Source organism: Macaca thibetana, chromosome 19, assembly GCF_024542745.1.
Source record: "Macaca thibetana thibetana isolate TM-01 chromosome 19, ASM2454274v1, whole genome shotgun sequence".
NCBI lineage: Eukaryota > Metazoa > Chordata > Mammalia > Primates > Cercopithecidae > Macaca > Macaca thibetana.
Window position 1 is genome coordinate 25,921,927 of NC_065596.1, and position 27,052 is coordinate 25,948,978.

The window sequence follows — 27,052 nt, forward strand, 5'->3', positions numbered from 1 at the left end:
AGGACCTGTGACAGTTGCTCCACAGATCCTCCCCTGCTGCTGTGAGTCAGATTCCACACACACAGCCTTTATTGAACAGCCTCTGGGCAGTGGGCAGGCAGGAATCCCACCCCAGTCCTGACCGCAGCTGGGACCCCTTTGCCTCCTGTGACACCCCCACCTCGCTTTGATACCCACTTCCTGAGTAAATGTGAACCCTAGGGCCTGGGATCCCCAGCACTAGCCCCAACACCACCCCCAAATGCAGTGGCCTGGGGCCCAATGCAGCCGCCGTCTCCTGAGGCCGGTGAGACTGGGGGCAGCAGTGCAGCTCGGCGGGTGCGGGGCAGGCTTAGGATTTCGGAATCAGCACCTGGAACTTACCTGGAAGAGAAGGCCTGGCTTAGGCTTGAGGATGGGATGGGAGAGAGGCAGAGGGCACCTAGACAGCTCTTAGGTGCTCACCCCTGTCCTGCACTAACACCCCAGTGGCTAGGTTGGGCTGTTTCCTCCCGCCCACGTGGCCGCATCCCTGGGCTGTGTGAGTAACCAGGGGCATGAGGGCCACGAATGTGGCCCCAGAGAGGCGCCCGGCACAGGCTTCTGTGGTATGCATCGCTCGGTCCTACCCCACGGGAGCCCTGGGGCCCCCCCACGAGTGGGCCTGGGGAACCAGCAGAGGGAAAATAACTGAAGGTTGGGGAGGTGGTGGGACAGGCTGTCCCCAGGCAGGAATGGGGTTCCAGCTGGTCTGACAGAGGACACCTAGTCAGGCAGGCTGCAAGTTCCTTGGAGCCTGCCATCCCCCGCATCGAAGGATCAGCAAGGATGATCCCACCTGGGATCCCGTGCTGGGAAAAGATGTTCAAAACAGCCAGACAGTTCTCTCTGCAGGGCTGGTGACATCATAGAGCCAGGGGCACAGATGGGCCTGCACAGGCTGTGTGGCTGAGCAGGTGACTTAAACCTGGGCCTGCCTCCCAGGCACCCACACAGGAGTGGGGCTGGAACTCTGAAGGCCTCAGCAACTCAAGGGATGAGAAGAATCCCCCCACCCCGCCATGACTCACAGACGGGCAGGGCTGCCACGGAGGCGGTGACCACACTCTCAATGCCCAGGGTACAGAGGGCGCCGCGCAGGAGGCCGCAGGTGAAGGCCAGGAACTGGGGAGGGGACACAGACAAGCATGGGAAGAGAGGGGAGGCTGGCACCGAGGTCTGGGGCACTCCTTAGGCCTGGGGAGAGGCCTGACATGGGGTAGAGGCTGGGTAACAGGAGGAAGGGAGGTGTGGACAAGGCCCCAGCTCCCCCATACCTTGGGCGCTTCCTCCAGATACTGCAGGCCAGAGGCCATCGGAAGGAGGAGGGGGAAGCTGTTGTCTTGCAGGACGTAGGTCCCCTGGGGGAGAGGAGAGGCCGGTGGGTGGGGGCGGGGCCTGCACATTTGAAGCGCAGGGAGGGGAAGCGGGAACCCAGGTCCTAGATTGGGCTGAGGTTGGGAAGTCCCCCTCCCTGAGAACCACTGGAGTCATGGCCTTGGCCTCCAGTGCTCCAGTAGGGCCCAGGGCTTCTAAACTCGGACTGGGTGCCCGTGACCTGGGGAGTGTGGGTCCTGCCCTCATCTCCCAGGGTCGTGCAGAAAAGCTGGGGACCCAGCCCAGGAAGCTGCAGAGGGGCAGGCACAGCCTGGGTGTTCACTGGGGGACTGGACCAGCTTGGGACAAGCAGCATCGCACTGGGGGGAGGGCAGGCAGCCAGCAGGGGCTTTCTGCCCATGCGTGGCTCACTCCTGGTAGGCTGGGGAAGTTCTGGAAACACCCGCTATGCCCCAGTGCAGCCTCCTAGCTTCCCTTAGAGGATCAGACAGAGCAAGAGCTGCAGCGACCTGTGGGAAGGCTCTGGGCGGGTCCTGGCAGCCGCTGCTCTGGCGCCGGGGCTTCCCCTCCCACTCTCCTGGTCTCGCCCTCGGGAGGGAGCCGGACCGGCGGGCTGGGGCGCTCCCACCTGGTGATTGGTGCGCAGGCTGTCCATCTGTTTCTGGAACACGGCCACCCACAGGTCTTTGCACAAGAACTTGAGGACATCCAGCTCCTCCCTGAAGGCCAGCGTCTCCCGGGGCAGTCTGGTGGGGCAGTGCCACGCTGAGGCCGTGGGGCCAGGCCAGGAACAGGGAAGAAGCCAGGCCCATCTCCCACAGGGAGCAATGCAACCTCCCCGCCCAGGGCCTGCCCACCCCTGCCAGCTAGGCTCGGGGAGAGCAGGAGGCGCCGTGCTCACCTCTCGCCTAGAGCCTGGCCCACGCGGAACCCCATACTCTCCAGGACCGACAGGCTCATCTTCTGTCCCTAGAAGGCCGGGGAGAGACGCTCAGGAGCCCTTGGCCACCTCGAACCTGGGGCCACCCGGGGGGCACCTGCCAGGAGACCCGAAGACCGATTTGCCAGTGCCCATCAGTTCAGGGGTGAGCAGGGAGAGGCTCTGGCACAGCCTGGCCAGGGCAGGGGCAGGCCTCTAGGGCGCCAGGGCTCCCTCACCCACCTCTGCAGACCTCTCAGGCTCTCTGGATCCCCAGATCATCAGCCCCCAAGAACCAGCTCCTCCTTTCCCCAGGAACAATGGGGGTCTTCCCCAGGTTCCTCGCCCCCTGCATGACTTCCCGGTAACACCGGTCACGCGCTGCACATGCTTTCAGCACGAACCCTCACAATGCCCTGGGAAGTGGGACCTGCGACTCCACCAAGAGGCTCCAGGTGACCTGCCCAAGGGCTGGAGGCTGGGCCACAGGAAAAGGAGCTGTGGAAGTCAACCATGATCATCATGCCTTATAATATTGGCCAAGATCCCTGGGGGTACATGTGGAAGCTCGGAACAGGCAGATCTTTCTTTGGGTGCTGGGGAAGGACAGTGGCAGCCATGTAGTGTCTGGAGGGTAGGCCAGGGTCCACACAGGAGGGACTGTGCTGGCAGAGGCAGGCCCCAGGCAGGAGGGCTGCACTCGGTGTCTGTCCACGTGCCTGTGTGTGTGGATGGCATGGCTGCAAGAGATGAGGTGTTCATGGATTTTTTTTTTAAGAGATGTTGTCTCGCTTCGTTGCCAGGTTGGAATGCAGTAGCCTGATCTCAACTCACTGCAACTTCCGACTCCTGGGTTCTAGCAATTCTCCTGCCTCAGCCTCCCGAGTAGCTGGGACTACAGGCGCCCACCACCACGCCCGACTAATTTTTTGTATTTCAGTAGAGAAGGTGTTTCACTGTGTTGCCCAGGCTGGTCTCGAACTTCTGAACTAAGGCAATCCACCCACCTCGGCCTCCCAAAGTGCTGGGATTACAGGTGTGAGCCACTGCCCCTGGCAATTTTTCTTTTTTGGAGACAGAGTCTCACTGTTGCCCAGGCTAGAGTGCAGTGGTACACTGTTGGCTCACTGCAACCTCCGCCTCCCGTGTTCAAGCAATTCTCCTGCCTCAGCCTCCAGAGTAGCTGGGATTACAGGTGTGTGTGTGCCACCACACCTGGCTAATTTTTGTATTTTTGGTAGATATGGGGCTTCACCATGTTGGCCAGGCTGGTCTCAAACTCCTAGCCTCAAGTGATTTGCCCGCCTTGGCCTCCCAAAGTGCTGGGATTACAGGCAAGAGCCACTGCGCCTGGCCATGGAATTTTTTTTTTTTTTTTTTTTTTTTTTTTACTCCGGTACTTTGCTGCAAGCAGAGGAAGTGGGGGGCCCAGACTGGGGGCACACCAGAAACCCCAGGATGGCTTGGGCGTGAGATGCCAGGTTTCTCAGAGAAAGCCTGGCAGAGCAGAAGTGGGGGAACAGAGGAGAGGCTGGTGTGTAGCCCTGAGCTGAAGGAAGCTCACCCTCCTGCTGGTTGCTCTCAGGAGCCTGCAGTCACCTGGCCTGAGCCCTGCAGCCCTCCCTCTCCTGCCCTCGACCCCCACTGTCACTGGGGAATGGCAGCTACGGCCTCCTCCCTCCAGGGCTGCACCATCAATGCGGCCATCCGAATGGGGATGGGAATTCTCTGCTTGGCTCCAGTCCTGGAGAGGGTGTCCCAGCCTGGAGAGGGTATCCGAGGAAGGCTTCTTGCAGCCTGCTGGCCCAGCTGCTTCCATCCCTCCCTCACCCGCTCCACCCACTCAGGACACTTGCTTTCCTTGGTCGGGAAGGCTCAGACTTCTGGGCCTTTGTACTGACTTCCTTCCCTCCCTCCCTCCTAGTTTGCGTCCCCAGCACTGCCCACTGCACACTGTCACTGGATGAGGACACAGCTCTGTGAAGGTGGGGACCCAGGCTGATCAATTCACATCCGGCCTTCGGCAGCCAACACAGGGCTTGGCACGTGGGTGGTGCTTAAAAGACTGGCTGATGAGACAACGTGCATCAACAAAGGACACAGTAAGTCCTCACCTAATGCTGTCAACGGGCTCTGGGAAACTACGGCTTTAAGCAAAATGACACATGATGAAACCAATTTCACACAGGTTAATTAACATAAACAAGAGCGAAGTTCCAATGCCATGTTTCTGGTACAAAAACATCACCAAACTTCTAAATAAGAATGAAAACGTAATATTAAACACTGAAATAAATGTGAGCTACACATACATTTGAGAAAGATTAGGCCGGGCGCAGTGGGTCACTCCTGTAATCCTAGCACTTTGGGAGGCCGAGGCAGGGGGATCACCTGAGGTCAGGAGTGCAAGACCAGCCTGGCCAACACGGCAAAGCCCTGTCTCTACTAAAAATACAAAAATTAGCTGGGCATGGTGGCAGGCACCTGTAATCCCAGCTACTTGGGAGGCTGAGGCAGGAGAATTGCTTGAACCTGGGAGACGGAGGTGTCAGTGAGCCAAGATCATCCCACTGCACTCCAGTCTGGGCGACAAAAGTGAGACTCTGTCTCAAAAAAATAAATAAATAAATAAAGATTAAAAGTAAGATAGGCTGGGCACGGTGGCTCATGCCTGCAATCCTAGCACTTTGTGGGTCACTTCAGCCTGAGTTTTGTTTTTTGTTTTTTTTTTTTGAGACGGGGTCTCCCTCTGTCACCCAGGCTGGAGTGCAGTGGCACGATCTCAGTTCACTGCAAGCTCTGCCTCCCAGGTTCAAGTCATTCTCCTGCCTCAGCCTCCTGAGTAGCTGGGACCACAGGCGCCGCCACCAAGCCCGGCTAAGTTTTTTGTATTTTTAGTAGAGACAGGGTTTTACCTTGTTTGCCAGGATGGCCTCCATCTCCTGACCTCGTGATCCACCCGCCTCGACCTCTCAAAGTGCTGGGATTACAGGCGTGGGCCACCACGCCCAGCTGAGCCCAGGAATTCGAGTCTAGCCTTGGCGACATGGCGAAACCCCTTCTCTACAAGAAATACAAAAGTTAGCTGTGCGTGGTGGCGGGCACATGTGTCCCAGCTACTTGGGAAGCTGAGGCAGGAGGATCCTATACGCCAGCCCAGGCAACAGAGCAAGACCCTGTCTTAAAAAATAAATAAAAAACAAAAAACCAGGAAGACATTTACTCACTTCCTCCAGCTCAGGGTCCTGGGGGGCTAGAGCCTGTCCCAGCAGGGCCAAAAGCAGGAATGGACCCTGGACAGGATGCCATCCCATCACAGGGCGCACACGGGTCCGTATCACTCACGCTGGGCCCATGGAGACCCGGGAGCTCACCTAGCGGACACACCCCAAGGATGCACAAGGAAAGGAGTGCCCAGAGGAACCTGCACCAGCACAGGGAGAACCTGCAACCACCACCCAGACAGTGGTCCCGGGAATCAGTATTTTTTCCTCATCAATGTCACAACACAACGTTATTCCAGGACCGGCAGACTGTGCGGCAGGCGTTTTCTACAGTCCTCTTGTTTTACCTTTCCAGCCTCACAGGTGGCTGTATTTCCAGATGGAAACTGGGGCTCCGAGGTTAAGAATCCGTCCAAGGCACCCTCAGCACAGGGCTGTCTTTCACACCCCAGCAGGTCCACATAGGAGGGTGGGTGGGGTGACAGCCATGGCTGTTGAGGGCCTCATGGAAGTGGGGTGCGCTCGGAATGGGGGAGGCGCTGAGCTGAGGTCGCCCATATCTGAAGCTAAGGTGCCCCTTCCTCTGCCTGGCCCCTTGCCAGGCCTTGTCCTCCTGGGTGACAACGACACGGCTTCCTGTTGCACTGGCTCCCTCTGGTGTCACCACCTGCTTTCCTCTGGTGTCCTTAGGCACAGCAGGGCCGGCCACACAGCAGAGGCTCAGGGAAGGGGCCGATGACTGCAGGAGAAGGGCAGGTGTGTGAGACAGACAGGGTGGGAAGAGACCCCTGCCTGTGGGTCCTTCATAGCAGCACTACCAGCAGTGCAGGTGCAGAACCACCGCCCGGGGCCAGATCCACCCCAGCACTTACCACCTGTGGGACCTGGGCCAGCACTTACCATGTGTGCGACCTGGGCCAGTGGTTGAATGTCTGTGCCTCAGTTTCCTCATGTAAAAAGGAGGGTCATTTTGTCTGTTTGTTTTTGAGACAGGGTCTCATTCTGTCACCCAGGCTGCAGCGCAATGGCACGATCTTGGCTCACTGCAGCCTCTACCTCCTGGGTTCAGGTGGTCCTCCTACCTCCGCCTCCCAAGTAGCTGGGACTACAGGTGTGAACCACCACGTCTGGCACAAAGGAGGGGAATATTAATGGCAGCTACCTCCGGGATCCTCACCAGGAGTAAGGGTTGGTAAAGGCAACCTGAGTACTTCAAGGCAGCTCTGGGAGCCTTACTTATTGTCATTCACAGCCTCCATGTCTGTCAAACGAGGAGACGGCCCCAGCCAATGACGGATGAAGCCCTTGGCTGGAGGAAAACCCCAGGAAGGAAGGGGGTCTGTTCTGTGGGCTCCTGTAGCCAGCACCTAGAACAGCCTGGTGGCTGCGGCTCCTGTGTCACCTCCTCCTGCAGCGCAGCTCCTGGAGGTAGGGCCCAGGCTCCACTCTGACAGAACACATCTGTGTCCCTGCGCATAAGGGCACCTTCATGTCCCTCTTTCGTTCATGCCACAAACATTTCTTGGTGTCCTCCAGGAGCTCACCTACCGTGCCTGGTGGGGTTGACAGGTGCCCAGATGATGCCAACTGACAATCTAGGAAGGGCTGGGAGACTGAGTGCAAGGGGCCCGGGCAGTGCCGTGCAGAGCCTGCCCTCCGGGGGGGGCCAGAGGGGGCAGGCATTCCAAGCAAAGGGCATGTGCCAAGGCAGGGGTGAGAAGCGGGAAGGGAAGGGGCCCTCAGAGTGGGCTACAGAGAGGGCATTTTCCCCTGCAGGCAAGTGCAGCCAACCCGAGGGTCAACGCAGCCCACGCTGCCTGAACGTCGGCCACAGTGGGCCACAGGCTCAGTCCCTGCCCTGCTGGAGCTGGCGTTTTACCCAGGGAGTGGGCAGAGATGCAACGGCCAGCTTCACTATGCTCACAGCCACTGCCAAGAGGGAGGCAGGGCGTGCTATGAGGGTGCACGTCCATCCCTAGGAAGCACCCCGACTGTGCTGAGCCTGAGGGAAGAGGAAGAGTTCAGCAGCCAGAGTGGGCTGTGAAGGCACACCAGGCCCAAGTCACAGCCATGACGGCAGCCCCCAGAAGGGTGAGTCGGGGTAGAGAGTCAGTGGGGTCCATCAGCCAGGCCAGGAGCGTGGAGTCTGAAGGGGTTCCAGCAAGTTCAGCTTTTCCCTTCAAGAACTTCACACTGCCTGGGTTTGAATCTCGGCCCTGCCACTCACTGGCTGTGTGACCCTGGGCAGATTATCCAACCATCCCATGCCTCAGTCTCCCCACATGTGCCACAGGGCTAATGGCAGTGCCTGCTCACAGTGGCGGTGTGACTGGCAGGTGGCAATGGCTGGATACGCGGCTGTGTGACTGCTGGCCCCACTGTACCCAGCCCTCAACAGGGGCCATTCAGATCCCTGCTGAACTGAAAAGGGATGTGGGGAATCACGGCAAAAGGGAGGGGCCGAGGAGGAGCAGGAGACAGGGAAGAAAGGGCGGAGCAGGAAGGGAGAAGCCTCCACCCACCTCATCACAGGGAGACTGGGTGGCGTCCATGCCCGTGTCACTGCAAAAGCTCTTCAGAGATCAGGGGTTTATCTTTTTTAAAAACAGAAGGGGCTGGGCGTGGGGGCTCTTGCCTGTAATCCCAGCACTTTGGGAGGCCAAGGCGGGAGGATCACTTGAGGTTAGGAGTTTGAGACCAGCCTGGCCAACATAGCAAAACTCTGTCTCTACTAAAAATACAAAAATTAGCTGGGCGTGGTGGCGTACACCTGTAATCCCAGCTATTCAGGAGGCTGAGCCACCAGGATCGCTTGAACCCGGGAGGCAGAGGTTTCAGTGAGCTGAGATCACGCCACTGCATTCCAGCCTGGGCGACAGAGCAAGACTCAGTCTCAAACAAAACAAAACAAAACAAAACAAAAACCAAAAACAAAACAGAAGAGCTGGCCAGACAGAGACTCTCCCATTCATATGAATCTGCCAGAGCCCAGCCCAGAGCCGGTGCATTTCTGGGGCTCCCCAGGCCTGCCTCTGCTGAGTTTACACACAGACCGGATGAAAGGAAAGGCAGAAAGGAAGTCTTATCAGTATCGGTGCTAATGACATCCACCACACAGGAAGGATCAATCAGACACAAAGCAGAGTTCCTGGAAATGAACAAATATGGTGGCCAAAATCAACACTTTTTAACAAGGGAATTGAATTGCAGAGAAACCTGTAAGACAGATAACACCTCCCAGCAAGAAGAAAAACAGGAGGGAGGAAAAAATGAGAGAAAAGCTACAAGATGCTTGGAAGAGTTGCAGGAAGTCTAATCTTCCCTGCGGTGCCTACAGGACATACAGGGAACAATGCAGAAGAAATCATCAGAGATCACAGGAGAAAAATGTCCTGAGCTAAACGAAGATCCACATGTCCAGACTGAAGCCGAGGGGTAAGCTCTAAGGAGGATGAATGGAAAATGCAAACCAAAGCCCCTTCAGACACTTGGGAACAGAGAACATTCTGCCCTGAAGTGGGAGGGAGGCGGGTGAGGGCCATGTGCTCCGCCCCTTCCTGTCTCTTGTGTCTGCCCTACCCCTCCATTGTTTTTTAGGCACCTGCTAGCTCCTGGGCAGAGGCTGACCCTGTTCAACGCCCACCTGCAGAGCCACTCTGTGCCATGCCCAGGGGTGTGGTGGGGAACCCAGGGAAGGAGCAGCCCTGGTTAAGAAAAGCACACAGAGAGAAGTGCTGGCACATGGATGGGTGAGTGAGGGGTGGTGCGAGAAGCCTGCAGGACTTCCCCGCTGTCGCCCTCAACTCTCCTCCCTCATCCAGCAAGGCGCCCTGAGCAAGTCCAGATCCTGCCTCTGCCCACTCAGAACTCCCCATCCTGTCCCCTGGCCCAGCCCAGAAGGTTCGCCCAACACAGCCTCTGCCCTGAGCTCCTGCAGCAGCGGGGCCCTTCCCAGGCCAATCTCCATCCAGTCCATTCCTGTGGCCAGGAAGGCATTTCTAGAATGTAAATCTGAGCCAGGTGCACTTCAGTTTAAACCCTGCTATGGGCCGGGCGCGGTGGCTCACGCCTGTAATCCCAGCACTTTGGGAGGCCGAGGCGGGCGGATCACAAGGTCAGGAGATCGAGACCACGGTGAAACCCCGTCTCTACTAAAAATACAAAAAATTAGCCGGGCGCGGTGGCGGGCGCCTGTAGTCCCAGCTACTCAGGAGGCTGAGGCAGGAGAATGGCGTAAACCCAGGAGGCGGAGCTTGCAGTGAGCCGAGATCGCGCCACTGCACTCCAGCCTGGGCGACAGAGCGAGACTCCGTCTCAAAAAAAAAAAAAAAACCCTGCTATGGTTCCCACTGCCTTCGGGATGGAACCCCAGTTCCCAGAAGGGCCTCGCTGGGGCTCCCAGCCTCAGATGCTCAGAGCGGCATTCCAGGGAGGGACCTACCTATCTGACAGCTGCTCCGCCCGTCCCACACCCTCCTCAGATAAGGGGCTGCCCAAGTACACTCTCGAGGCTTGGTGGATGGAGGCCTGGCCCAGCAGGGCTGTTCTCGGGGTGCCTCGGGCCTGGTCTCAGACAGTGGGTGACAGCGCCTTAGCTCTTTACTACATGCACTCAGAGGAATCCTCTCTTTGCCCAAGGCTTCCCTTATCTTCAAAGCCTCTGAGGTAGAAAAGCCACAGCCGCTTCCTCCAAGGGCTTCTCCTGCTTAGAGAACAAAGGCCTTCCTGGCCCCTCTGGCCGGTCCTCCAGTTCACAACCTGTGACAGCCCAGGAGAACGGCCACAAATAACCACCGTACCAGGCAGGATAGGAGGTCACAAAAGCCCTACACACTGGCTATGGCTCCTGGGCACCTGTGCCGTGGGGACAGAGATGAAGAAGCCACCATCCCTGTCCTCAAGGAGCTCTGGAGCTGGTGGGAAAGGCAGGCCTGCACTACCCAGAAGCCCTGAGGCCAGAAGCCTGAGTTCTAACTTTGCCTTTGAGTCTTGCTGAACAGCCTCGGGAAGTCCCTTCTTCTCCCAAGCATGGGTCCCTCCTCTGTGAATCGGGAGGGCTGTCCTGAGGACTAAATGCAGTCAGCACTGTGCAAGTACAGATGCCCTCAGGAAACGGGAGGCCTGTCTGGTTCAGAGGAACCCTTTTGGGCCAAAGAGCAGGAATGGAGAGAGGAGGTGGGGCCAATAAAGAGAAAGGACTGAGGAAATGAAGCCGTTTCTCATGACAGGCCCCCTGAAAAACAGGGCTCCCCAGGAGGAAGGAGTGCGGGGAAACGCTGCAGTTCTTGCCCCTGGCTGCACCGAGAGCCACCTGGGAGCTTTCTGAGGCCTGACACTCAGGCCTCACCCCAGTCGGGTTTGTCGGAGTCTCTGGTGTGGGACTCCAGCATCAGAATGTACTGGCAGCTGGGTAGGGAACCCCTGCCCAAGATCCCAGGCACATTCATGTGCTCTAAAAGGCAGAGCTGAGTAAGCCAGTTTCCCACACTCGCTTGACCACAGAAACCCATTAAAATCCCTCCCAGGGCAAATACTAGGAAATGCAAGTGAGAGTTTACAGCACAGGCTTTGGAAGTGGGAGGCCTGGTTGCGCTCCTGACTCTGCCACTTGAGAGCATGGAACTCCGTTCATCAAAAACTCCGCCGCCTCATCTATAAACCAGGGAGGACCATGCCAACCTCTCTGGATCATCAGAAGATCAAATGAAATCAAAAGTGAGAAGCCATGAGTGCGCACAGGAAGCACTCATATTGGGGGAGGGAGGGAGCAGCTAGCACTGCTCATAAACCAAATGAATCCCAGTTCCCACCCATCCCCACCCACCAAGACACAGGCTCTGCATTCACCTCCTCAACAAGTCCACGCTGAGGACCCACTAAGAGCCAGGGCATATAGTGGTCATCAATACACACCCAGGCCCATCCCACACAAAGTACACTCCGGCAGGGGGAGATGCATGTGAATCAAAGGATCATACAGATACACAATTCAGATGCATCCTGGCAGGGCATGGTGGCTCACACCTGTAAACCAGGTGTGAGTTTTTGGGAGGCTGAGGCCGGAGGATCGCTTGAGCCCAGGAGTTCAAGGGCAGCCTGGGCAACATTGTGAGAACCCATCTCTACAAAAAATTAAAAAATTAGCAGAGGCCGGGCACGGTGGTGGCTCAAGCCTGTAATCCCAGCACTTTGGGAGGCTGAGACGGGCGGATCACGAGATCAGGAGATCGAGACCATCCTGGCTAACCCGGTGAAACCCTGTCTCTACTAAAAAATATAAACAACTAGCTGGGGACGAGGTGGCGGGCGCCTGTAGTCCCAGCTACTCCGGAGGCTGAGGCAGAAGAATGGTGTAAACCCGGGAGGCGGAGCTTGCAGTGAGCTGAGATCCGGTCACTGCATTCCAGCCTGGGCGACAGAGCGAGACTCCGTCTCAAAAAAAAAAAAAAAAAAATTAGCAGGGCATGGTAGTGTGCACTCCTAGCTACTCAGGAGGCTGAGGTGGGAGGATCTCTTGAGCCCAGGAGTGTGAGGCTACAGTGAACTATGATCATGCTACTGAACTCCAGCTTGGGTGACAGAGCAAGACTCTCTTAAAAAAAAAAAATCAGATACATCCTTTTTTTTTTTTTTTTTTTTTTTTTTTTTGAGACGGAGTCTCGCTGTGTCTCCCAGGCTGGAGTGCAGTGGCGTGATCTCGGCTCACTGCAAGCTCCGCCTCCCGGGTTCACGCCATTCTCCCGCCTCAGCCTCCCAAGTAGCTGAGACTACAGGCGCCCGCCACCACGCCCGGCTAGTTTTTTGTATTTTTAGTAGAGACGGGGTTTCACCATGTTAGCCAGGATAGTCTCGATCTCCTGACCTCGTGATCCACCCGCCTCAGCCTCCCAAAGTGCTGGGATTACAGGCTTGAGCCACCGCGCCCGGCCGATACATCCTTATTGAGTATGATGAAGCCTACCAAGAAAAAAGTGGGAGAGGGAGACCAGAAGAATGTATAAAGGAGATCCAAATTGGACTGGGGGCTCAGGGAAGGCATCCCTGAGGAAGGGATTGTTGTGCTACGATCTGAAGGATTAATAGGTGTTAGCATGGTGAAGATGTGACAGGTGGAATGGGCTGGGAGAAGGGAGCAGGCTCATTTAACAGGAGCAGAGGGGAAAGTGCTGGACCAGGGCAGAGGAGGGGCCACGTGGGAAAGGCATTTAGACAGCAGACTGGGCAGAGCCTGGGGCAGGGTTGCAGGTGAGGGAGAAAAGGCAGCTGTCAGGACTCCGGGGTTTCTGGTTTGAAGGCCAGGAAGGATATGGAGTGTTCAGACATTACTACCCACCCCCAGGCTGATGCATACTCTCTGGGCCATGCTGTATCTTCCTCATAGCAGTTACACAATGTACCAGATACTTTCCTCATTTACTTGTCTGTCTTCTCCAATGATGACAAAGCTCTAGGAGGACAAAAATTTTTGATGGCTCACTGAGTAATCCCCATGTTTTTTTAGAGACAGGGTCTCACTCTGTCACCCAGGCTGGAGTGCAGTGGCATGATCATAGCTCACTGCAGCCTTGAACTCCTGGGCCCAGGCGATCCTCCCACCTCAGGCTCCTGAGTGGCTGGTAGTATAGGCACATGTCATCACACCCAGCTAATTTTAAAAATATCTTGGCCGGGCGCAGTGGCTCACGCCTGTAATCCCAGCACTTTGGGAGGCCGAGGCACGCAGATCACGAGGTCAGGAGATTGAAACCATCCTGGCTAACATGGTGAAACCCCGTCTCTACTAAAAATACAAAAAACAAAAAACAAACAAACAAAAAAAACACACAATTAGCCAGGAGTGGTGGCGGGCACCTGTAGTCCCAACTACTCGGGAGGCTGAGGCGGGAGAATGGCGTGAACCCATGAGGTGGAGCTTGCAGTGAACCAAGATTGCGCCAGCCAGCCTGGGCAATAGAGCGAGACTCTGTCTCAAAAATAAATAAAAAAATAAAAATAAAAATAAAAAAATAAAAATTTTAGAGGTGGGGTCTTGCTATGTTGCCCAGGCTAGTCTTGAACACTGGGCCTCAAGTGATCCTCCCACCTCTGCCTCCTGAGTACCTGGGATTACAGGTGCAAGTGCCACAGCTGGCTAAATGCATTTTTGATTTATGATTTTTTCTGTTTTGTTTTTTTTTTTGAGACAGGGTCTCACTCTGTCGCCCAGGCTGGAGTGCAGTGGCCGGATCTCCGCTCACTGCAAGCTCCGCCTCGCAGGTTTACACCATTCTCCTGCCTCAGCCTCCCAAGTAGCTGAGACTACAGGCGCCCACCACCTCGCCTGGCTGGTTTTTTGTATTTTTTCAGTAGAGACGGGGTTTCACCGTGTTAGCCAGGATGGTCTCGATCTCCTGACCTCGTGATCCGCCCGTCTCAGCCTCCCAAAGTGCTGGGATTACAGGCTTGAGTCACCGCACCAGGCTGATTTATGTTTTCAACTTATGACAGGTTTATATCTGTATGTCGAGATGGTAACAAGCAACATCCTCCCTGGGGCTTCTTATCCTAGAAGGAAACCAGAGCCAATAAAAATGTCTTACATGGCCGGGCACAGTGGCTCATGCCTGTAATCCTAGCACTTTGGGAGGCCCAGACGGGCGGACCACAAGGTCAGGAGATCGAGACCATCCTGGCTAACACAGTGAAACCCTGTCTCTACTAAAAAAAAAAAAAATACAAAAAATTAGCCAGGGGTGGTGGTGGGTGCCTGCAGTCCCAGCTACTCGGGAGGCTGAGGCAGGAGAATGGTGTGAACCCGGGAAGCGGAGCTTGCAGTGAGCTGAGATCCGGCCACTGCACTCCAGCCTGGGCGACAGAGCGAGATTCCGTCTCAAAAAAAAAAAAAAAAAAAAAATTAGCTACGCATGAGCCTTTGAGGCGGACGATGCAGGGAGCCAAGACTGCGACACTACACTCCAGCATGGGTGACAGAGTGAGATCCCCCATCTCAAAAACAAAACAAGGACGGGCACGATGGCTCATGCCTGTAATCCCAGCACTCTGGGAGGCCAAGGCAGGCAGATCGCCTGAGGTCAGGAGTTCAAGACCAGCTTGACCAACATGGAGAAATCCCATCTCTACTAAACACACAAAATTGGCTGGGCGTGGTGGCACATGCCTGTAATCCCAGCTACTCTGGAGGCAGAGGCAGGAGAATCGCTTGAACCCAGGAGGCGGAGGCTGTGGTGAGCCAAGATTGTGCCATTGCACTCCAGCCTGGGCAACAAGAGCGAAACTCCGTCTCAAAAACAAAAACAAAGACAAAAGGCCATGTGCCCTAGCTCATGCCTATAATCCCAGCACTTTGGGAGGCCAAGGCACATGCATCACCTGGGGTCGGGTGTTCTGAGACCAGCCTGGCCAATGTGGCAAAACCCCATTTCTACTAAAAATACAAAAATTAGCCAGTAGTGGTGGTGCCAGCTGCGCTTGTGGTCCCAGCTACCTGGGAGGCTGAGAAGTGGGATGATCGCTTGAACCTAGGAGGTCGAGGTAGCAGTGAGCCATGATTGCATCACTGCACTCCAGGCAGCCTGGACGACCGATCAGGACCCTGTCATGCATGCACACACACACACTCCCAGGCCAGTTGTGGTAGTTCACGCTTGTAATCCCAGCACTTTGGGAGGCCCAGGCGGAAGAATGACTTGAGTCTAGGGGTTCAAGACCAGCCTGGGCAACATGGCAAAACCCCATCTCTCTTTTTTTTTTTTTTCCTGAGACGAGTCTCGCTCTGTTGCCCAGGCTGGAGTGCAATGGCACAATCTTGGCTCACTGCAACCTCCGCCTCCCAGATTCAAGCCATTCTCCTGTCTCAGACTCCAGAGTAGCTGGGATTACAGGTACCCGCCATCATGCTCGGCTAATTTTTGTAGAGACAGGGTTTCACCATGTTGGCCAGGCTGGTCTTGAACTCCTGACCTCAGGTGATCCAACCGCCTCGGCCTCCCAAAGTGCTGGGATTACAGCCGTGAGCCACAGCACCCAGCCGGCATATTTCAGTTTGTTATTTGACTCCCCAGTGAAATGTAAGCCTCATGAGGACGGGGATTCTGTCTTAGAACAGTGCCTGGAATACAACAGACACTCAATAAGTGGGTGTCGAATGAATAAATGTCCCATGCTGAGGCTCAGGTACGTTATGATGCTCATTTTACAAAAGAGAAAATTAGGACACACAAAGATTAAGTCATTGGGTCGCACACCTTGTGAATGCCGAGTACTCAGCACACGCCCAATAACAGCATTTTTTTTTTTTTTTTTTTTTTTTTTTTGAGACGGAGTCTCGCTGTGTCTCCCAGGCTGGAGTGCAGTGGCCGGATCTCAGCTCACTGCAAGCTCCGCCTCCCGGGTTCACGCCATTCTCCTGCCTCAGCCTCCCGAGTAGCTGGGACTACAGGCGCCCGCCACCTCGCCCGGCTAGTTTTTTGTATTTTTTAGTAGAGACGGGGTTTCACCGTGTTAACCAGGATGGTCTCGATCTCCCGACCTCGTGATCCGCCCGTCTCGGCCTCCCAAAGTGCTGGGATTACAGGCTTGAGCCACCGCGCCCGGCCAATAACAGCATTATTATGATTACTTGCCGCTTACTCAGGCCGTGAGCTAAGTGCTTTACCCTGAGTCATCTCGCTCAATTTAGCAATAACCCCAAGCCGGCACCTTCGCCAACCCCACTTTCCAGAGGAGGAAGCCAGCGCCAGATGTTGCCCTGCAAGGCCGGGGCTGGGTCGGGGTTCGAACCCGGACGTCTGACAGCCCCTCCGCTCTCCCCGAGGCGTTACCGTGGTGGCCCCCACTTCCTCCCCACGGGACCCGGCGCTCACCCCCGGACCGGGGTCGGGGTCGTGAGCCCACAGCTCCGCCACCATCTCCGTGTGAAGAAACTCGAACAGCACAGTGTCCGCCATGAGCCCTCCTCGCGCGCCTAAAGATGCGCCCAGCGCTTCCCGCTCTCATTGGCCAGGCTTGGTAAGCCACGCCTCTCAAGTCACGGCGCGAGCCCTCCTACTCCCGCTTCCGCTGGTGTTTTAGACTAGCCCCGCCTCCCCACCTCCGGCTCAGGTGGTGTGCGCGTGAGCCTGGGATACTAGGGGGCGGGCCTACTCCTCCTCTGGCCGCAAGTGACAACATCTTCTGCCCTTGCTGCCGTCCCTTCCCTATTTCCGGGTTCTTGAGCATTCCTATTGGCCAAATTACTGGTTACACGTGACATACTCGGCTTTTAAAATCCCTATTTGTCCATTCCAGACTTTCCTCGTCGCACAACCTGGAAAAGCCGGCCCAGCCGCTTCTCTATTGGCGGTTCCTCCATTCATGTGATCTTCTGCACACTCCCTCAAAGCTGATGTTGAGAACTTGCATCCTGATTGGTAGTCGAGCGAATCCACGTGACTTGGCCGCTAATGCCCGCCCAACCCGCCCCCCTATTGGTCGAGATCGCAGCCCTTCAGCTGCCACGGTGAGAACTCGGCACTCGGGCAAGGAAGAGGATCCCGCAGGCTCGGAGCGTTAGCTACCGGGTACGGTCTTTGGCGATAGCGCTTCCCCCATCCCATGCGTGCCCCCAGCGGAGTCCAATCGGACTGTCATCCTTTCTGCGACTCTGGCACTGGTCCCGAGCAGCTCAAGGGCCCGAGTGCTTCCGGGTCTGAGATTGGCATGGTGGACCAAGTGGAGGGTGTGGCCGCTACTAGGAGGCAAATTCGTAAAGAGTTCGGCTTGGGACTCCGGGAACTCGGGCCCCAGATCCCTAATGGAGCTGGTCTTCAGTTTCCCCATCTGTACGCTGAAGGGCCTGGGGTCCAGTAACCCTCATCATCACCCAGTTTACAGAAGAGGAAACTGAGGCCCAGGCAGGGGGAGCAACTGACCCCAAGTCGTTAAGAGAATCAGCGAAGGGGCTGGGAATCCAGGACCTGCGCCTTTTACCCACCGCGGCGCCCGTCTCACGTGCAGTCCCTTCGCTTTTCTGCCCTAGCTCGGCGCCATGGCGTCCCAGGGTCGTCGGCGGAGGCCCCTGCGGAGGCCGGAGACGGTGGTGCCTGGGGAGGCGACCGAGACGGATTCCGAGCCCTCTGTGTCCTCGTCGGAGGAAGAGGAGCTGTACCTGGGTCCCTCGGGCCCGACGCGCGGCCGCCCCACGGGGCTGAGGGTGGCTGGGGAGGCCGCAGAGACCGACTCGGACCCGGAGCCGGAGCCAACGGCCGCGCCGAGGGACCTGCCTCCGCTCGTGGTGCAGCGGGAATTGGCGGAGGAGACCTGGGGCGCGGAAGAGGCCCCGGCGCCCGCCCCTGCGCGCTCGCTTCTGCAGCTTCGGCTGGCGGAGAGCCAGGCGCGGCTGGACCACGACGTGGCGGCCGCGGTGAGCGGTGTTTACCGCCGTGCGGGCCGCGACGTGGCCGCCCTGGCTGGTAGGCTGGCGGCAGCCCAGGCGGCGGGGCTGGCGGCGGCCCACAGCGTGCGCCTGGCGCGCGGGGACCTTTGTGCTTTGGCTGAGCGTCTGGACATCGTGGCTGGCTGCCGCTTGCTGCCGGACATCCGCGGCGTGCCGGGGACCGAGCCTGAGCAAGACCCGGGGCCGCGGGCCTAGCCATGATTCTACTTCCCTACCCGACTGCAATTTGGGGTTAGGCCTTGCTGCCTCTGGGACCTGACTCTGTCTCCTGTGTCTCTTATGACCCCCCGCCCCCCGCTCCCATCTTAGTGCCACCCATGGGGGCTAATCCGGTCCCCTTGGATAATGCTTTATGTTGGATATAGTTCAACCCCTACTGTGGAGACCAGGGCCCCACTACCCTTAGATCTGGTTCCTCCACCTATCCTGACCCTGCCGCCTGGTTCTGAGCCTTACCCTGGGGCTTGGCTCCAGCCTTTGATAAATAGTTGCTCCTTAATCTGTTTCCACCCTGGGGGCTCATCATGTCATATTTTGTCCTTTGCCTTTCTTTTCACGCTCGCTCGCTCTCTTTTTTTTTTTTTTTTTTTTTTTTTTTGAGACAGGGTGTGTATCTGTCACCCACGCTAGAGTGCAGTGGCAGAATTACCACTCACTGCAGCCTCGACCTCCTGGGCTCAAGTGATCCTCCCAGCTCAGCCTTCCAGAGTAGCGGGGACTGCAGACCTACACTACCATGCCCAGTTGCCTGGTTAATTTTTTTTTCTGACAGTTTGAAGAGGGGAGAAGGTCTCACTGTGTTGCCCAGGCTGGTCTCAAACTCCCGGGCTCAAGCGATTCTCCCACCCTGGCGTCCCAAAGTGCTGGGGTTACAGGTGTGAGCCATCACACCCGGCTGTGCTCTCTCTGAGTGTTTCTGCTTGTGGTGGGGGGCTTGTTCCCGCTCTTCCCACAGGAACCCAGGATGTGGCACAGCTTCCCTGCCGTCTTCCTTCACTCAATTGCCTACGCCTCCCATCCTAGCTCCACCTCCAGAACTGCCCTCCCCCTGGGCTGGGTGCTTGTTTTGTTTTTAGAGACAGGGTCTCACTGTCGCCCAGGCTGGAGTGCAATGGCGTGATCTCGGCTCACTGCCACCCCCATCTCCAGAGTTCAAGTGATTCTCTTGCGTCAGCCTTCCGAGTAGCTAGGATTACAGGCATGCACCACCATGCCTGGCTAATTTTTATATTTTTAGTAGAGATGAGGTTTCAGCATGTTGGCCAGGCTGGTCTTGAACTCCTGGCTTCAGGTGACCCACCGGCCTCACCTCCCAAGGTGCTGGGATTACAGGCGTGGGCCACTGCACCCGGCCAGCTGGGTCCTTGTTCTGCTGCCCAGGCTTGGCCCTGGTTCCGTGGGTTGGTTCTACTTTTTGTTCTCCAATCTTCTGCCTCCTGCCTCCTGCCTCCTGCCTCCTCCTTGAGCTTAGCCCCACCCTCTCAGCCTGATTTCTGTTTCCCAAGTCCAGCTGTGCCATGGGATAGGTGGGATAGGTTTTGCTAACTTTTGCTGTTTCCATCGTGCTTACACCTCCCTGATCCTGGGCTCTGGGGACTCCCCATGGTTTCCTTACTTCGGCAGGCCCAAAATGATGGCCTCTCCTAACCCAAGGCAGGGGATCTTCCTCCCAACTCTGGACCAAGGTGGCATTTCCTGCACACCCCTCCAGGCCGAGATGATGCTCGCTGTCAACTCTCTAGGCCAAGGTGGCATCTCCTCCTGACTCTCCAGACCTAAAGTGACACCCTTCAGGTACTTTGGGCCCAATTCAGCCTTGCCCTGGTGCTTTGGGCTCCAGATGACAGCACTTTGCAGATAAGAACGATATGACGTGTGGATTTCACTACATTTGGCTCCTGGATGCTATAAAAGGACTTGGATTTCTGACTTGGCTCAGGGACTGGGGTTAGCAGCCACTTTCTGCTCCTTCTCACCTGCGCTTTCTTCTGATCCCAGCTCTGGTCCCTCAACCGTATTCATATTTACTCTCCCCTCCCAACCTGATACCCTGTCCCTTATCCCAACCCAAAGCCAAGATCTGAGCCCCCAAGATGGAGAATGGGGAGGAGCTTTCTATGGCAGACTGATTAAAACTCTTAAGCATTAACCATTATGGTTAGTTCCTTTTATCTCCCTACCTAAGCTAAGGGTGAGTTAGTTGATATCTCTGAGAATGGGGGTCCCAAGACCTCCATGCCTGGCGTACGGAAGGTGAAGCTGTAGTTGGGAAATCAGGGGCCCTAGATTTTTGCTCTGGTTCTGTGTTTACTTGTATTTTATTAATTCAACACACACATTTTGGGTACCTGACCTGTGCTGGGGCTGGGGGTGTAGCAGCCAGTCCCTGCCCTCACAGAGGTCGCAGTCCAGTGGGAGAAACAGTAATAAGATGTTCTCACAGATAGTTCTAGTAATCAAAATTTATAGTTTAATTTTTAAAAATAGAGACAATAGCCTGGCCAACACGGTGAAACCCCATTGTTACTAAAAATACAAAAATTACGGGGGATGGCTCACACCTGTAATCGAAGCACTTTGAGAGGCCGAGGCACGTGCTGGTAATCCCAGCTACTCAGGGAGCTGGGGCATGAGAATTGCTTGAACCCTGGAGGCGGAGGTTGAAGTGAGCTAAGATCACATCACTGCACTCCAGCCTGGGCGACAGAGCAAGACCCTGTTTCAAAAATAAATAGACCAGTCGCAGTTATGCATGTCTTTAATCCCAGCACTTTGGGAGGTCGAGGTGGGCAGATCACCTGAGGTCAGTTCTAGACCAGCCAGGCCAACATGGTGAAACGCTGTTTCCACTAAAAATACATTAGCCAGGTGTGGTGGCACATGCCTATAATCCCAGCTACTTAGGAGGCTAAGGCAGGAGAATCGCTTGAGCCCAGGAGGTGGACGTTGCAGTGAGCCGAGATCAGGCCACTGCACTCCAGCCTGGGTGACAGAGTGAGATTCCATCTCAAAAATAAATAAAAATAAGAAATTAATTTTAAAAAATAAAATAGAGATGAACCCTCACAGTGTTGCCCAGGTTGGTCTTGAACTCCTGAGCTCAAGGGATTCTCCCGTCTTGGCCTCCCAAAGTGCTAGGATTGCAAGCATGAGCCACTGCACCCAGCCATAATTTATAATTTAGATACAATTTTCTTGACACTGTGATTAGAGCCATGAAGAAGTAAAGGAGCTTTATGAAGGTGGAGCAGGGTCTGTCTGACCTAATCTGGACAGGAGAGAGGAAGTGATGAGTGGTGTTGGAGCTGAGCCTGGAAGGTGGAAGTAGGTGAAATGGGAGTAGCGTAAAGACTTGCAGACATGGAGAACAGCATATGCGAGGGCCCTGAGGCAGAAGGGACCAGAACCTGTTTAGCAGAAGATGATGATTTCTGCTCTCCACCTAGAGTGGAGAAGTGTGCGGGCGGGGGGAGGTGGTGGTGGGGCAGGGGGTGCTGAGTGCAGTACCAGAAAGGGCCAGATAAAGGTGAACCTTAAAAAATTGTATTGTTGACTGCGTGCTGTGGCTCACACCTGTAATTCCAGCACTTTGGGAGGCCGAGGTGGGCAGATCACCTGAAGCCAGGAGTTCGAGACCAGCCTGGCCAATGTGGTGAAGCCCTGTCTCTACTGAAAATATAAAAATTAGCCAGGTGTGGTGGCGCATGCCTATAATCCCAGCTACTCGGGAGGCTGAGGCAGGAGAATCGCTTGAACCCAGGAGGCAGCAGTTGCAGTAAGCCAAGATTGCACTACTGCACTCTAGCCGGGGGGACAGAGCAAGGCTCTCTCAAAAAAAAAAAAAAAAAAAGTAGGTGCAGGTCAACCAGCATCTCCTCCCTCCTGAGCACTCCCTCCAGCTCCCCTTCCATACCTAGGGTGAGTGGATCACAGTTGAAAGAGGATGATCTCCCAGGACTTCCGTTTTCTTTTTCTTTTTCTTTTTTCTTTTTTTTTTTTGAGACGGAGTCTCGCTGTCGCCCAGGCTGGAGTGCAGTGGCCAGATCTCAGCTCACTGCAAGCTCCACCTCCGGGCTCCCGGGTTTACGCCATTCTCCTGCCTCAGCCTCCAGAGTACCTGGGACTACAGGCGTCCGCCACCTCTCCTGGCTAGTTTTTTGTATTTTTTTAGTAGAGACAGGGTTTCACCATGTTAGCCAGGATGGTCTCGATCTCCTGACCTTGTGATCTGCCCATCTCGGCCTCCCAAAGTGCTGGCATTACAGGCTTGAGCCACCATGCCCAGCCTTTTTTTTTTTTGAGATGGAGTCTCGCTCTGTCATCTAGGCTGGAGTGCAGTGGCGAGATCTCAGCTAACTGCAAACTCTGCCTCCCAGGTTCAAGTGATTCTCCTGCCTCAGCCTCCTGAGTAGCTGGGATTATAGGCACGTGCTACCATACCTGGCTAATTTTTGTTTTTGTTTTTTTTAGTAGAGATGAGGTTTCACCATATTGGCCAGACTGGTCTCAAACTCCTGACCTCGTGATCCACCTGCCTTGGCCTCCCAAAGTGCTGGGATTACAGGCATAAGCCACCACGCCTGGCCACGACTTCCCTTTTCAATGAGTTTAGTGAGAGTCCCTGAGGAGCGGAGCTTCCTGGGAGAGTGGCAGCTTGGTGGTCTTGTGATGGACTTCCAGCCCTGGAGCACAGAGCTTCCCTCACTCCTTAAACTCCAGCGCACTAGCCAGGCCTGGCTTTCAGCCCCTTTCCTTTTTCCTTTTCTTTCCCTTTTTTTTTTTTTTTTTTTTTTTTTTTTTTTTTTTGTGGTGGGGTCTCACTATTTTGCACAGGCTGGTCTTGAACTCCTGGCCTCAATCTTCCCACCTCGGCATGGCAGGGATGGGAATCTGATTGGAGAGGGTACAAGAGGGAGTGGAAGGAGAGTCAGAGGAGACCATCCTCTTGGCAATGTTGAGTGAAGGGGTGGGATGGTAAGAAATGGGGAAGTGGCAGTGCATGGTGGCTTATACCTGTAATCCCAGCACTTTGGGAGGCTGAGGTGAGAGCATTGATTGAGCCCAGGAGTTTGAGACTAGCCTGGGCAACATAGCAAGACCCCATCTCTACAAAAAATACAAAAACTAGCTGAGCATGGTGGTGTGCACCTGTGGTCCCAGCTCCTCTTGAGGCTGACTCACTGCAGCTCCACTTGAGCCCAGGAGGTCGAGGCTGCAGTGAGTCAGGATTGTGCCATTGTACTCGAACCTGGGCAATAGAGCGAGACCTTGTCTCAAAATAAAAAAGAACAGGAAGGAAGGGAGGGAGGGAAGGACGGAGGGACGGATGGGGGAAGTACTTAGATGGGGAAGATGGGAGGGGTCATGGCAGGTTTGTATGCTGCTGGGAATGTTTCAGAAGAGGGAGAAGTCGTCATACAGGGGAAAGATGAGAGAAAAGCCAGACCAGACCATCGTCCTGGAGTAGGTAAGAAGGGAGGAGGAGATAGCCCCAAGGGGAAGGGCAACACTGGGGTAAGAGAGACTATTTGTGGCTAGTTGTAAGTCACTGGGTAGTGATGACTACTCTGGTCATCACTGCCTGGGGACTGGTCTGTCACCCCCACTGGACTGTTGGCCCCATGAGGACAGGGCTGAGGCTGTCTTGACCAGTGCCAGCTCACCCAGGGAAACCACAGAGTAGATACTGGGCAAAATGTTTGTTGAATGAATGAATGGCCTTCACACCATCACACAGCATCAGCCTCTCAGTTGCATGAAACTGTTGAGACGTTCAGGCACAGCCTCCCTCCAAAGGTGATGGGCACTCGGTCCCACATAACACATCACCCTCAGATATGCTGGATGAGAGGGTCAGACATGCACCGAAATGCTGATAACACGCACTCCACAAATATTTGCTAACTGCATTTCAAGGGGAAAGGCATTCAAGGCAGAAAGAATAGGAAAGAATAGCATGTGCAAAGACCCAGAGGCAGGAAAACCCTAGGGCGAGATGAATTGTCTGTTGTGCATGGACTGCTATAAAGGGGCCTTTGGCAGGAGGTACACCTGAAGACTTAGGCAAGAGCCAGGCCACACAGTGCCAGAGTGAGGAGCAGGGCTTTGTCCCAAGGGCCCTGGGGTGCCAAGGCAAGTTCCAAGCAGGAGAGAGGCAGAGACAAGTTTGTGCTTTAGAAAGAGATACCTAGATGGGTCGGATATGGTGGCTCATGCCTGTAGTCCCAGCCCTTTGGAGGCTGAGGTGGACAGATCACCTGAGGTCAGAAGTTCGAGACCAGCCTGGCCAACATGGTGAAACCCCCGTCTCTACTGAAAATACAAACATTAGCTGGGCATGGTGGTGCACACCTGTAATTCCAGCTACTCAGGAGGCTGAGGCAGGAGAATCACTTAAACCTGGGAGGCAGAGGTTGCAGTGAGCTGAGATCGTGCCACTGCACTCCAGCCTGGGCAACACAGCAAGACTGTCTCAAAAAAAAAAGGAAAAGAAAGAAAAAAAGAAAGAAACCTCTGGCTACTGAGTGGAGGGTGCATAAGAGGGAGTGGGTCTGTCCTGGTCACTCTGTGTCCCCAGCACCACTAGCAAGGAGCAGGTGCCCAGTAAATACATTTTGAATGAAGATATGAATGAAGGAAGCGACAAACACTTGAATTATTGGATTTTTGTTGTCACTGAGAATAAACGCCAAATCGTTGTTTTTTATTATTATTATTATTATTATCATCATCATCATTATTTTAGAGATGGGATCTCACTATGTTGCCCAGGCTGGTCTTGAACTGCTGGGCTCAAGCAATCCCCCTACCTTGGCCTCCTAAAGTGAGCCACCGTGCCCAGCCTGTAATCCCAGTACTTTGGGAGGCTGAGGTGGGCGGATCACCTGAGGTCAGTAGTTCGAAACCAGCCTGGCCAACGTGGTGAAACCCCGTCTCTACTAAAAATACAAAAATTAGCCTCGCGTGGTGGCATATGCCTGTAATCCCAGTTACTCGGGAGACTGAGGCAGAATGATCACTTGAACCTGGGATCTGGTGGTTGCAGTGAGCAGAGATCGTGCAACTGCACTCTAGCCTGGGTGACAGAATGAGACTCCATCTCAAAATAAATAAATAAATAAATAAATAAATGAAATAAAAAAGTGCGGCCGGGCGCGGTGGCTCAAGCCTGTAATCCCAGCACTTTGGGAGGCCGAGACGGGCGGATCACGAGGTCAGGAGATCGAGAGACGATCCCGGCTAACACGGTGAAACCCCGTCTCTACTAAAAAATACAAAAAACTAGCCGGGCGAGGTGGCGGCCGCCTGTAGTCCCAGCTACTCGGGAGGCTGAGGCAGGAGAATGGCGTGAACCCGGGAGGCGGAGCTTGCAGTGAGCTGAGATCCAGCCACTGCACTCCAGCCTGGGTGACAGAGCAAGACTCCGTCTCAAAAAAAAAAAAAAAAAAAAAAAAAAAGAAATAAAAAAGTGCTAGGATTACAGGCATGAGCCACCATACCCAGTCTCAACACCACAGTCTTTACTAGGACGTTGGAGGCCCTGTGATCTGGTCCTGGGTCCATCTCGCTGAGTTCATAGACAACTGGCCCCTTCACTGAGTAACACTGGACTCTGGGCTATCCTCTGAGCTGCCAGACAGGGTCTTTGCAATTTTGTTTTGCTCTTGAACTAAGCTCTGTATGGACAGTGCCTATAGTAACACTGTATAACAGGCAGTAAGCAGGCAGTCACTATTTGTTGACTTAATGAATGAATGAATCCCCTGCAGCTCCACTGGAGAGGTCTGAACATCCTCTTCAGTAGAAACCTGAGCTAGTTGGAGCAGGAGGCAAAGGAGATGGGTGGAGGCCAGGAGAACCAGGCTGGGAGAATTCTAGGATAGGGACTGGGTCGGGGGTCAGGGTCAGGGTCAGGGTCAGGGGCTGGAGCTGATGTCCATCCAAGAGCAGAATCCAGGATGGAACTGGGGCAGGGATGGGGGCTGGGGCCATGGGAGGGACAGGGCCAGGGGCTAGGGAGGGGGCACGATTGGGGGTGACCTCGGTTAAGGGCCTGACTCCCCAACACCTCTCTTTCCAGAGCGGCTTCACGGCAGGACCACAGGAGTCACTGTGGCCAACTTCGCTGGAGGCTTGGAGATCTTTGAGGTCATCGAGGCAGAGCTGCAGGGCCTAGAGATTGAGATGCTGGGTATGTCCCCACACCTGCTTGGGGAGCCCTGCCAAGCTGCAGGCATCTCGCACTGACCCAGGGCCCTCTGGTTGCCCTCCCTGGGACTGTTGGGGTGACACAGCCTGTTCCCTCTCACCCGGTGAATGGTGTGGCATGCTGTATGCACAGGGACGCTTGAGGAAGCTGCTGTGAGAATGTCGCCAGAGTGAAACCGAGTCCTAGCCTGCCTGGCACCTCTTCCTCCAACTCTTTAGTGCCCTCTGTTGGAAAACCTGCGTAATATACAAAGGTAAAGTCCTTACTTGGTACCCGTGGGGGATTCCTTCCAGGACCCCCGCTGATTGCTCCAGACCCTGATACAAAATGGCCTAGTATTTGCACATAAGCTATGCACACCCTCCCATGCACTTTATTTTATTTTAATTTTTAAATTTTTTGTGGGTACATAGTAGATGTATATATTTATGGGGTACATGAGATGTTTTGATACATGCATGCAATATGTAATAATCACAACATAGAAAATGGGATATCCACTCTCTCAAGCATTTACTCTTTGTGTTACAACCAATCCAGTTACACTTTTTTTTTTTTTTTTTTTGAGACAGAGCCTCACTGTCACCCACTCTATAGTGCAGCAGTGCGATCTCAGCTCACTGCAACCTCTGCCTCCTGGGTTCAAGCAATTCTCCTGCCTCAGCCTCCTGAGTAGCTGGAATTACAGGCATGTGCCACCACACCCGACTAATTTCTGTATTTTTAGTAGAGTCGAGGTTTCACCACGTTGGCCAGGCTGGTCTCGAGCTCCCGACCTCAGGTGATCTGCCTGCCTCGGTCTCCCAAAGTGCTAGGATTACAGGCATGAGCCACCGCAGCCGGCCAATTACACCCTTTTCATTGTTTTTTTTTTTAATATAGTCTCTGCCACGTTGACCAGGCTTGTATAG

The 27,052-nt window shown here is 55.0% G+C and overlaps 2 protein-coding genes across 4 annotated transcripts in view; one reads left to right on the top strand and one right to left on the bottom strand.

Moving 5' to 3' along the window:
• Positions 1-51: 51 nt before the first annotated feature.
• TRAPPC6A (trafficking protein particle complex subunit 6A) overlaps positions 52-27,052 on the bottom strand; it is a 72,888-nt gene continuing 45,887 nt past the window's right edge. The window contains exons 2-7 of one of the 2 annotated variants that reach the window (XM_050772339.1): positions 16,362-16,464; positions 2,258-2,325; positions 1,985-2,102; positions 1,296-1,379; positions 1,050-1,143; positions 52-363 (exon numbers count right to left, since the gene is read on the bottom strand). In XM_050772339.1, coding sequence (XP_050628296.1) covers positions 332-363; positions 1,050-1,143; positions 1,296-1,379; positions 1,985-2,102; positions 2,258-2,325; positions 16,362-16,445 — 480 coding nt within the window. In that variant the 5' untranslated portion in view covers positions 16,446-16,464 and the 3' untranslated portion in view covers positions 52-331. Of the gene's footprint in view, positions 364-1,049; positions 1,144-1,295; positions 1,380-1,984; positions 2,103-2,257; positions 2,326-16,319; positions 16,465-27,052 lie in introns of those variants that run through there. The other variant, XM_050772340.1, reaches the window with a different exon arrangement.
• Positions 16,418-20,079, top strand: BLOC1S3 (biogenesis of lysosomal organelles complex 1 subunit 3). Of its 2 annotated transcripts, XM_050772332.1 has the most exons (3): positions 16,418-16,506; positions 16,786-17,057; positions 17,516-20,079. In XM_050772332.1, exon 3 carries the CDS (start codon positions 17,525-17,527, stop codon positions 18,125-18,127), a length of 603 nt encoding a protein of 200 aa, XP_050628289.1. In that variant the 5' UTR covers positions 16,418-16,506; positions 16,786-17,057; positions 17,516-17,524; the 3' UTR covers positions 18,128-20,079. The 2 variants fall into 2 exon arrangements, with proteins under 2 accessions (XP_050628289.1, XP_050628290.1); XM_050772333.1 differs by having other exon boundaries at positions 16,786-20,079.